The following is a 12,525-nucleotide window of genomic DNA, read 5'->3' on the forward strand; positions in this document are numbered from 1 at the left end:
CAAGTTAAGTGTTCTATCCACCATACCATCTTGCTGCCTCTAAAAGGCAGTAATTGGCAGCAACCCTGGAAAGAAAGGTTGAAACCAAATTGTAAAGGGTTTAGATGCCAAACAGAAGACTTTATATTTTATCCTATAGGCAATAGGGAGATATTGAAATTTCTTGAGCAGGGAAATGACATGGTTAGAATTGAACATTAGGACTAACATTTTGGCATCTGTATGGAACATGGAAAGAAGAGGCTGACTGAATGTAGAGAGGTTACTGTAGAAGTACAACCAAGGGGCAATAAAGGTCTAAAATAGGGAGAGTAGTTGTGGTATGAGTGGAAAAAAAAGAAAGTATGGAGATAAAATCAACAAGACTTGTTAACTGATTGGATATGAGGGATGAAGTGAAGACTAAGAGATAACTCCCAGTTGGAAGGATGAAGGTGCCCTGAAAAGAAAAAAAATAAGAGGAGAAAGTCAGGAGAGAGAAAAAAAAAAGAGTCCTGTTTTTGGCAGATTGAGCTTGGAATGCCTATGGGAAATTCATTCAGAGATATTCAATAGGTCATTGATAATGTGGGATTGGCAGCTAAGAGGCTCATTGTTGGAGCCTTAAGTCTGGAGTCAGGAGGGCTCATTGTTCTGAATTCAAGATATATACTAGTTGTGCAACCCTGGGCAAGTCACTTAACCCTATTTAAGTCAGTTTCCTCACCTATAAAATGAGCTGGAGAAGGAAACAGCAAATCCCCCCAGTATCTCTGCCAAGAAAATCTCAAATGGGATCTTGAAAAAGATTGGACATGACTGAAAAAATGCCTGAAAAAAGATGTGGAACTGAGGTTCAGGAGGGAGACAAGGGCTGGGTGTATAGATCTGAGAGTTACCTTCATAGCTGAATACAAGGGAGCAGATCAGATTACCAAGTAAGTTTATACAGAGAAAGAGAAAAGAATTCTGGACTATACCCAAGACCATGGGAGCAGTACACAGAAGACAATAGTAAAAAAGAGACTGGGGATTGGAATGGAAGAGGACCTAGATGGAGTACTATCATGAATATTCAGTGAAGGGGATCCTTAAATCAAGTCAACAAACTTTTATTAAGTGCCTTCTGTGTGACAGACACTGGGGATATAGGGAAAGGCAAAAACAATTCCTGCCCTTGAGAAGTTCTGAAGGGGGCACACAAATGTCAACAGATGCAAATAACTATTAATAACAAGATTGAGATAGATATAAAGATTGATATAGAGACAAAGATATATAGAGATAAATATAAATATAAAGAGATAAAAACAGAGATAAAGATAAATATAAAGACAGAGATACAGACAAAGATATAGATATTATAGAAGATAAATTGGAAATAATCTTAGAAAGATGGCAGACATTACTACCATTAAGGGTGTATAGTAATGGCTTCTTGAAGATGGGATTTTCACTAATTTTTGATCAAGTTATAAATTCCAGAATGAGGCTAATAAGCATGAAGACTAAGAAAAGGTCATTGAATTGGATAATTAAGAGATCACTGATAATCCGGAGAAATGAGTTTCAGTTGAGTGATGAAGTCTGAAGCTAGATTGCAAGGGGTCGAGAAGTGAGTGGGAGGTGAAAAAGGAGAGAAAAGTGAAGACAGATTTTTTCCCCTTAGGAGTTTGGCTGCAAAAGGGAAGAGAAATCTAATATAATAACTTGAGGAGATTCTAAGATCAAGTGAGTGTTTTTTCTAAAGGCTAGAGGAACATTTGGCACATTTTTAAGCAATAAGGAAGGAGCTATGGACAAAGAAAAAAAGTGAAAATTAAAGAGGGAGAAGGGATGCTTGGGAAATAAGAGTTTCTAGAAGGAAGACAAAGAAGCCTCATAACTAGCTCCCAAATCATGTCTTCTAAAGGCTTTAACTATACTTAAAAAAAAGACCAGCTCTCTCCCTCCTGCTAAATGAGCTCAGGGAACATTTTCCAGCCCTTCTCCAGAGCAGTTTTCAAAAGAAAATAACAAGAAAAGTCCTGCAGTTCATTTCCTTTTAGCTGAGCTGTGTCCCATTTCCATCACCTCCAATGTGAGGACACAAAGCAGCTGGAGAAATGTAAGACCAAACTAATTCTAGGTTACTCTCTCACCTGTATTCAGCAACTCGACCAGCGTGTTTCTTCATTGCTGTTTCAGAGCTCATCCCATAGAAGAGCTTTACCTTTTGACCATTCCTCTCAATCACTTCACCGGCACATTCTGTGTGACCTGAGAACATTCCTCCCAGCATGACGAAGTCAGCACCGGCTCCTGCAAAGGGACAAGGAAAACAGAAAGGACAAAGGAGAGCAAAGTCAAAGTTGCCTCTGGGTCCCTGTTGGCACAACACAAAGAGTATTTCTTTCAATTATGGCCTAGAGCCAAGAAGACCACCTAGGCTACCTAAAGGAGATAAGAGTGATGCCCCCACAGAGCCAGGGTGCTCATAACCTGAATACTGAATTACCAAGGTAAATGGTGGATCATTTAAAGTTGATAGTTGGTGCTGTGGATAATCATTCATGGTATTGATGAAAAGAATATGTAAAAGAGTGATTACCATACAAACTGAAATCCCCATAGGCTCACAAACACATAAAAGCAGAAGAAACCTTTGAGAGGTCATCTGGACTGACTTCCCACCCAGAGACAATTACTTGTGGCTATATGATTTCATTTATTCTTTGTTTTTCTTTATTCATATCATTTATTTATTTATTTGCTTGTTTATATATTTGTATGCTAATTTATTCCACAAAAACTATATGACCTTAGGTAAGTCACTTCCCTCTGAGGTTAGATTTCTTCCCCTATGAAATGAAAGGATTAGACTAAATGGTGTTGAAGAATTCTTCCAAGTTAAGAATTCCATAACCAGGACTTGGCCTTTTGCTCAGTTCATGGTGGGTGTCAAATAAATTCTTGCTGACTTACTAATATTCAAGTCCCTGCTTAAAACTCAAAATCTTTAAAAATGACTGTTAAAAATGTTTACAAGTAATTGGATAAGATTTAATGGACTTTTTAAAAGAAAAAAGACATCAGTGCTTTTTTTGTTGCTGTTGTTCAGTTGTTTCCAATTCTTCAAGACTCTATTTGGGGTTTTCTTGGCAAAGTTACTTGAGCAGTTTTGCCTTTTCCTTTTCCAGCTCCTTGAATAGATAAGAAAACTGAGACAAACAGGGTGAAGTGACTTGCCTAGACACAAAGCTAGTAAGTGACTGAGGCTAGATTTGAACTCAGGTCCTCCTGACTCCAGGGCTGATGCTCTGCGCACCCTAACCTCTGAGTCGCAGAACTGAGAAAACATCAATTAATAAATCTCCAGCCACTCATTCATGGTCACTGATGAGTAAAACCAAGAGGCTGGAGGCAGAAATGTTATCCCCAGTGTTAGAAGCACCCAATCCTTAGGTCCGACTCCACTTCCGAGCATTGCCCTCTGCTGCCCCATTGTGGGCTTCAAAGGCATAATGACAGTACCTTCAATGCTCTAAAATAGACCTGAGGTGGGGGTGCAGGGAAAGGGGGAGCTGAAAAGTGACAGATGAACTCCCCTGAGCTTCACAACCACTTCTCCAAAAAAGGCTTAGAACAAAAGGATGTGTACATGTGACCTATATGAGTTAGATTCATCCAAGGAAAGAGCACTTACTAGACCCAGGTAGAAGACCTGGGTCCTTCACTTCATCTAAACCTGAGGGACTGGGACTAAATGATCTCTGAAGTCCCTTTAGCTCTTAAGACAAAAAATCCCAAACTCTGGTTTCTGGCTTAGTAGCCCAGGCAACATTAGGGAAACTCTGGAGCTGGCCAGGTTCCCATGAGATCTGATCCCTGGCAGCTCAAGAAAATTGGTGCAAGATCATCTCAATGGAAGCCTAGTGGGAAGAAATTCTAATCATTGCTCTCTTCCTTAATCTGTCTCACCCCTCTAGCCCTAGGAAGGAACTCCTGCTTTCTTGTTCCTCCTTTACCCAGAACCCATCCCTCCTTCAGCCCCACTCTTCCTAATGGATGCAACTGGCTAACATTTGTGCCTGTGCTTACCAAAGGCTTTGGCGACATCTCCTGGACAAGTACAGCCTCCGTCCTTAAGAAAAGAAAAAGCAAGTCAGTTAGAACCAGGCAGGAAAGGAGGAGACCCCCAGTCGTCTGGGATTGGCTCAACTCTGGGGCATTCATAGGGGATACACGCAAATACCTCCACACCGTAAGTCATATCCAGCTAGCAGATGGGTGAGGGAGAGATAGAATAAGAGAGGAAGTGGGGGGGAGAATGAGAAAAAGAGGAAGGAGGGGGCATAGGGGAGAAGGGAAAGAGAGAGAAAGGAGGAAAAGGGAGAAGGAGAGATGGAAGAGAAGAATAGAGATGAGGGAGAGGAACTAAAATAGAGAAAAAGTGAGGGGACAGAGTTGGAAAAAGAGGGAAAAGTGATGGAGGAAGAGGGAGACAAAAAGGAGAGAAAAGGAAGGAGGAAGGAGAAAAAACAGATGAGTGATGGAGAGAGTGGGAAACATTTTTAATTAAGGAATTGACAATAAGTATAATAGAAAAGGCACCCCAGTTTTCTCACTTGTAAAATAAAAAGTTGAACGATTGGACCTAAATGATTTCTTTCATCTCTAAAGCCAAAAAAAACTCTAGAATATTTGCCCCCCCACACACACACCTAATTTACTTCCCAATTTCCTAAAATATTGCAACTGTGTAAAGCATGTCACTCCTATTTAATTCAGCCACCTTTTTAAAGTCCCTACTATTTGCAAGGTACTATGTTAGATATTAGGGATAAGAAGACAGATGTCACTCAGTCCTTATGCTCAGTGAGCTTACAGTAGAATGGTAGAAAGTCCAAATACCCAAAATAAAAATAAATGTTGTTTGGTATCTGGTGCTACTATACTGGAAGAATGGGGGGAGGGTCTGGGGGAGGGAGAAGAAATCAAATCAGTTTGCTGGGAGTTCCTTTCCCATTACCCTGACAGGGGACTGCCTCATTTGCTGAAGGGCCTTTGGTTCCTCTGCCCCTAGGGAGCAGCGCATCTCCCTTGTGCCTATGCCCCCCCCTTGAGTTCATTTTGGTTTTCATTCTAGCAAACCCCATTTTAAACAGCCAAAGCCAGAAACTTCTTCATTGTGTATGCACAGTACACCCAGGAGGTGGGGAAAGTGTACTATTGGGTTGGAAATAGTTTCTGACCTCATCCGACATGAGTGGCTTACATAATCCATTGCCAGGCACTGCTATTTCTGCTCCAGTCTTCTTCTCCCTGGGCTATTCGGACTCGTGTTTATAAAACAGGCTAACGCTTTTCAGTTTCTGATTTAATTGTTAAGCCTTTCCCTACCTTTTTGAAATATACTTAGCAACCAGGTGGTGGATGGGATGAGATTTTATTTGGCACAAATGGCAAATTAATTTAAGGGAAGGGGAAAGACTATTGAGTTATTTCCTACATTAAAAAAGCTCATGCTTATATAATTTATACCATCAGTTAAGCCAACTCAGAAATCATTTGGGGCAATGAATATTACCCAGTCTATTTGCATATCACTTCATCTCCTACACAACCTTTGTAACCTTTCAAAGTGGTTTTATATTTGTCAGGAAGATTGTGTCATGCTCTCTCTATGAGCAAATATGTGTCTATGATGGTCATGAGGAATAGCATTAAACCCAAAACCTATGAGGTAGAGAGACAGAACAGGATCCTGGGATAATGGAGAAGGATGCCTATTTTTCCCATATAGCACAAAATAATAGTCTATATTTATGAACATATTTATGAGCACTTTCCTCACAATAACTCAGCGAACCAATTAAAGTACAAGTCGTTAGCCCTGTTTCACAGACAGGAAGATTGAGATTCAGAGATATTCATTGGCTTGTCCATGATCACATATCAAGTGTTAGAATCAGGACTTGAACACAAGTCTCATGACTCCAAGTCCAGAGTTCCTTCCAAAATGACCAAGAGGATGATGGCTTACTTCATATCTTCAACTCATTTGCTCAGCTATGACTGGATTCAATCAGAACTGTACTTAGAAGTTAAAAGAGGGGCAGCTAAGTGGAACAGTAGATAAAGCACTAGCCCTGGAGTCAAAAGAATGTGAGTTCAAATCTGACCTCAGAGAAGCTAGGTGACCCTGAGGAAGTCTTTGAATCCCAATTACATAAAGAAAACAAAGAAGAAAGAGAGAAAAAGAAAGGTCTACAGCATATTACAGGTTGGGATAAACATGGTTTAACATGGTTAAAAAGAACAACTTTTCAAAATCAATATTTGCCAGCAGAAGAAGATGGCAAAGTGCCAAAGAATCTAAAGTGAAGGTAGTCTCCATTACAAGAGTCCTAGCATCACATAAACCTGCAGGGCTCTACCTTGAAGTGCCAAATCCTATTCTGGGTGTCACATCTTAGGAAGAACTTTGGCAAACTGGAACACTTTGAAAGTAAGGCCCCCAGAACTGGGATAAAATTGCTAACCATGTCATAGGAAGATAATTTAATGGAACTGGAGATGTTCAGCCTGAAAAGGAGAAGGGCATATGAGAACTGTTTTCAAATATTTAAAGGGTTGTCATGCAAGATGGATTAGACTCGTTCTTTGTGGCGCCAGAGGGTAGAACAATGACTAGTGAGTAGATGTTACAGGGAGGCCAATTTCAGCTCAATATAAGGAAAGAAATTCCTACCACTTGGAGCTGTCCAAAAATGGAATGAGCTATTTCATGAAATAGTATTGAGGGCTCCTTACCAAAAGTATTCAAGAAAGGCTGGATGTGGCCAGCAATCAGGAAGATTGTAGAAGGGACTCATGCATAGGCTTGGGGGTTAGACTAGATGACCCATAAGGACTCTTCTGCCTCAAAAACTTTATGATCTAAGATCTTCCAACAAGAAATTAGAGGCCTAAGATGCCAGCTACCTATTAGCAAGAGAGGTTAATCAACACTTCATGAGGCAATAGCCTACAAAATCATGCTGTTCCTGAGGAAAAAATCAATTTAAGGAGTAATTTTGAGGGCAGCTAGGTGGCCCAGTGGATACAGTATGGCCCTGGAGACCAAATGACCCGAGTTCAAATCCAGCCTCCATCATTTAATGATTACTTAGCTGTGTGACCTTGGCAAGTCACTTAACCTGATTGCCTAGCCAAAAAAAAAAAAGAAGAGTAATTGTGAAGACACTATTATTGTTGTTCAGTCATGTCTGATTCTTTGTGTCTCCATTTCCTTGGCAAAGTTTTAGAGTGGTTTGCCATTTCCTTCTCTAGGTTATTTTGTAGATGAGGGAAATTGAGCCAAACAAGGTTAAGTGACTTGTCCAGGGTCACATAGTAAGTAAATGTCTGAGTCTGGAGTTGAACTCAGGAAGACCCCAGTTCCAATGCTCTATCCACTACATCTAGCTTTCACAAGAGATCTACTCAATTGTGGCTAACAAGGATAGGAGCATCTATGACTAGGTTTGTGACTACCTATGACTATTATCACACAAATAAAAAAAATCTTGAGAAACATTGTAAATAGTGTTATATCTAATGCATGGTATATAGGATAGCACTTTGGACTTGGAGTCAGTTAGACTTGAGTTCAAATCCTACCTCAGATACTAGAAACACTTTAAAACATTTTGAAATTACTTAACCTATCTCAGTTTTAGCTTCTTTTTCTGTCAAATGAGGATAATAATAGTGCCTATATTAGCCAAGAATGACCTTCTATCCGCTATACCACATGACCTCCATATATATATATATAATGGCACGGGGGAGGGGAGGCAGAGGGCCACCACCTCAGTCAAGATAACTTAGGTCTAAATCCTATTGCTGACATGCTGGCTGACTGACCTTCAGGTCACTGCTTTCTAAAACTATAAGGCAAAGTTGATAGAACTTTGTACCTGAAGTCAAGAAAACCTGAGTTCAAATCCAGTTTCAGATACTCATTAGCTGTGGCACCCTGGACAAGTCACTTAACTTCTCCCTGCCTCAGATTCCCCATTTGTAAAATGGAGATTCTAACAGCCCCTATCTCCCTAGGGTTATTGTGAATATCAAAGCTTAACTGATAGCTGCCTCAGTCTCCCTAGCTGAAAAATGGGGATAACAATAGTACCTACCTCCTATTATTGTGAAGATCAAATGAAACCATATTTTTAAGGAACAGAACCTGACATATGGTAGGCACCTAATAAATATTTCCTTCCTTCCTATAAGCTATAGAATAGTTATTAATAGGAGTGATAGAGGACATTTCCTCATCAAAAGTAACCTACACTGATGACATCACAGATCTGGACTATACACACACACAGACACACATACACACACATATATATGTATACATATATACATATATATGTGTGTGTGTATGTATGTGTGCATGTATCAGATAAATTTTACACAAATACATATCTAATTATAGTCATCCACATAGTTATGTTCACGTGTTGCCTTTTCATATTTCAGGTCAAACCCCCAGGGAATCATTTGAACAACTTCCCCACAGCTCTCATTAAGACTATTTTTTCCAGTAGCTTTCACTCCTACCATTTCAAGAATGCAAATTGAAAAGTTCATTATAAGTACTTTTTTATTGCTGATAGGCAAAATAGCAGAGAGAGAAAGAGACTCACTCTGGATCTGACACAAACACATATATGTATACTTGTACTCATTATTTATAGATTAAAGAAGTCCAATTTTCATGTTTTGCCTTTAGCAAATAACCACAAAAAACTGCATTTGTAAAAAAAAGGACAGACTTGCTATAGCTCAACAACTTATACTGCCTTATAGTGGCCTCTCAAGAGAGACAAAAACAATGGAGATAAGAATCATTTGATTTCTGGCAGAATACTAGAATATATGGTATCATAGTCTCGTATTCAAAAGCATTTCCCCCCACCTAAAATTCCACCATTAGAGTTATGTTCCCTTAATTTCAAATACAAGTACACCTGGTAGGGGCAACATTGAATCAATAATAATTTAGAGTAAGTGTTTTTAACCTTTTTTGTATCATAGATCCTTTGGGCTTTAAGTAAAGTGTACAGACCCCTTCAGAATAATATTTTAAATGCTTAAAATAAAATACATAGTATTATAAAGAAATAATTAAATTGAAATAGTTATTTTTAAAATTTTTATGATATGAGGTTAAATTCCTTTGACTGAGAGCATATGAATTTATCATATTCTTTCATTCCTAAAAGGAAGGCTTCAGAGAGGTAATTCATTAGACACCTAAAGTGGGAAAACGGAAGACAGAGATTTGGGAAATATAAAAATCAATTAAAAGAATGCTAAAGGGGAAGTAGGTAAGGGTCAATGAGAACAAAATAGACCTACTTAATTATTTTGCCTGGAACTCGCTGTAGTTACAAGTAGTAACATTTCTCATGGGATTTGTGAGTGTTAAAGGACTTTAAAGGTCATCCAGTCCAATCTCGTTTTTTTATTAATAAAAATAACGAATTCAATTTATAACATATAGATTATGCATTTGTAACTTGGACCCCAAGGTCCATTTGTATGGGACTATTTCCTCATAGGTGTAAGTCCATGCCCTCTACTTACATGAAGAGCAGCAGGGCAGAGTGCCTAAGAGCAAGAGAAACATGAGGATCTTTAGTCTCTTTGGGTTCTTCTAGTCTCAAGAATTAAAAGGGAAGACATGGGGAATCTCAACATCTTTTGGGGATCATGAAGGGAGAAAATCCCTGGGAAGAAGCTTACATGAGACGAGGTGGCAATTTGCATCCTATCTCTATCCATAGGTTACTATACTAGTGACTTTGAGGAATTTATCTTTGAGTGAAATTTGGGATTCTCTTACTTGTTTGAGTTGAATTATATCACTCCCAATGGGAGAATCCCTTTAATCTATTTTATCTGATATAAACATAAATATAAATACACACATGTATATATGTATACAGATGTGAAACATATATGTTTCACATGTATACTTTCTCTGATTTCTAATTTGCTGTCAACTTGGATATATGAGTTTCTTTCCTATTTGCTCTCTCTGTGGGTATGTGCATTAGTGGTATTGAGTCACTCATAATGTAAGTTATCCTTTCCAATTTTGTGTCATTTGTAAATTCAATATGCATCACATTTCTGGCTTTATCCACCTCAATGATAAATGTTAAAATGGCAGAAGATCGAACATATATCTACCTCTTTTTAAAAAAAAAATTATTTAAGTGACTTGTCCAAGGTCACTCAGCTAGGCAAGTATTAAGTGTCTAAGACCGGATTTGAACTCCTGACTCCAGGGCTGGTGATCTGTCTATTGAGCCACCTAGCTGCCCCATAAAGCTATCTCTGTAGCACTCCACTAAGAGTTTTCTTTCAAAACAGCATCAAATCATTTATACCATCATTTTGGGTCAGTCATTCAACTACTAGAAACACCTGACTGAAGTGTCATCTAAATCAAGGTGTCAAATGCACAACCCACTCCATTTCTGGTGAGGCTGAAATTAGAAAATATTTAACAGAATAAATTTTGAAAATTAAAATATAGATAATATTTATGTTTTTCTAAGTCAATTTGTAGCCTATGGGGATCCCTATGTATGGTTTGGTGGCATTTAAGCTTGATCCCGCTGGTCTAACCCACATCTCTCCATCTTATCCAGAAGAATAATGTGAAAACTTTTTTCATTGCTTTGAATAATATAAACAGTATTCCCTTGGTCTACTTGTACTATACTATCTTCTCTTTGGGAGCTAAAATTGTTGTTATCAAAAGAGGCTTAATAAATGCTAGTTGATTGAGCCATCTCTGTCAGAAACATTAATTTTGCTAATGAGACAAGTGGCACATTAGGTAGAGCATTGGGGCTGGAGTCAGGAAGACCTGAGTTCAAATCCAGGCTCAGATACTTGCCAACTGGGTGACCCTGGGCAAGTCACCTAACCTCTATCTGCTTTAGTTTCCTCAATTGTGAAATGAGAATGATAATGCTATTCACCTGGCCAAGGTCATTGTAAGGCTTAAGTGAGATATTTGCAAAGGAGAATGCCTAGCATGTAGTCAGTGTCATAATATAAAGGCTTATTGCCTCCCCTTGTATTGGTTCAACTTATTTCCATTTTGACCCTCCCTTTCTCTCCAATATTGTTATTTAAAAATCTACTTTTTGCTTTTCTTAGCTTTTTTTTCTCCCACCTCAGATTGGTCTGGGATTTAGCGTTCACAATGCTATACTTACAAGACTAGATCACTCCTGAATACAAAAGGATTCATCTTATGTTCCCTGTCCTTGCTTTCATCTTCTGAATGTCATTTTACCATCTAAATGGGTCATTTTAAAGATGCCTCTGTGCTCTTGATCAGTGAGAATTCACTGTATCTAGTAGACCATAGTGAGACTTAACCTATTGTACTCTGTCCAGCTTTTGACCAGATGCACAGACACAGACACAGACAGATACATACACACACAAACACACACACACACACACACACACACACACTCACAATTAAAACCATATTACAATTCCTGGAAAGAGTACATCAATCAATTGTGCTATGATTCACCATTCACATGAGTCACCAGATCAAACCTCTCCTCTGACCATGCTTTTATATGTTGTCTCTTCTAGAGCACAAGCTCTTTTAAATCAATCAGTTAGCAGACATTTATTAAGTTCTCACTACAAAGCACACAGTATGCTAAACTGTGGGAATACAAAGGAAGATAAAAGAGACTTTGATTTCAAAGCTCTCAAGTCCTAATGTGATACAGTCAGGAGATAGAGGACCAGGCTTGAAGTCAGGAAGGCTCATCTTCCTGGGGTCAAATCTGGCCTCAGGTACTTACTACCTTGAATAAGTCACTTGACTCTGCCTCCGTTTTTCTCTTCTGTCAAATGATCTGGAGAAGCAAATGGCAATCCATTCCAGTATTTTTGCCAAGAAAACCCCAAATAGGGTCACAACATTCTTAAAATTTCAAACACAACTGAATAACAATAACAGCATATTCTAATGAGGAGAGTCAATATATAATTACACAGATAAAAAATATATACTCAATATAAACAGAAGATAATCAGAGAAGGGAAGACATTGGAAAGAGAAGGGAAGACACTAGAAAGAGCAGGGAGTGTCTCACTTTTTCTATATGTATTTCCAGGAGTCAGCACAGGGTCTAATATAAATTAAGAGCTTAATAAATGCATTTAAGATTCATTTTCTTTCCCCTTAAAACCAGCCTTTTTTCTAATTTCCCTTTTCTTTCTACTGAGAGTATCACCTTCTTCCCAACCACTCAGATTCTTAACCTCAGATTCATCCTTAACTCTTTGTTCTCCCTTAGCCTAGTACCTGGAACATAGTAGGTGGTTAAATAAATACTTGTGAACTTGACTTATTCACTATATGTTGCCAATCACTATGTATATGTATGTATCTATCTACATAGCTATATATTTCTAAATATATAAATTGTTCAAATATATACAAGATATAAATGTGTGAATTTT

General features: G+C 38.4%; 1 protein-coding gene across 1 annotated transcript in view; it reads right to left on the bottom strand.

Annotated features, from left to right (window-relative positions):
* GMPR (guanosine monophosphate reductase) overlaps positions 1–12,525 on the bottom strand; it is an 80,366-nt gene that overhangs the window by 11,232 nt on the left and 56,609 nt on the right. The window contains exons 7-8 of the mRNA XM_074207319.1: positions 4,060–4,102; positions 2,121–2,280 (exon numbers count right to left, since the gene is read on the bottom strand). Of these exons, the coding sequence (XP_074063420.1) occupies positions 2,121–2,280; positions 4,060–4,102 (203 nt within the window). The remainder of the gene's footprint in view (positions 1–2,120; positions 2,281–4,059; positions 4,103–12,525) is intronic.

Source organism: Macrotis lagotis, chromosome X (assembly GCF_037893015.1).
Source record: "Macrotis lagotis isolate mMagLag1 chromosome X, bilby.v1.9.chrom.fasta, whole genome shotgun sequence".
Lineage (NCBI taxonomy): Eukaryota > Metazoa > Chordata > Mammalia > Peramelemorphia > Peramelidae > Macrotis > Macrotis lagotis.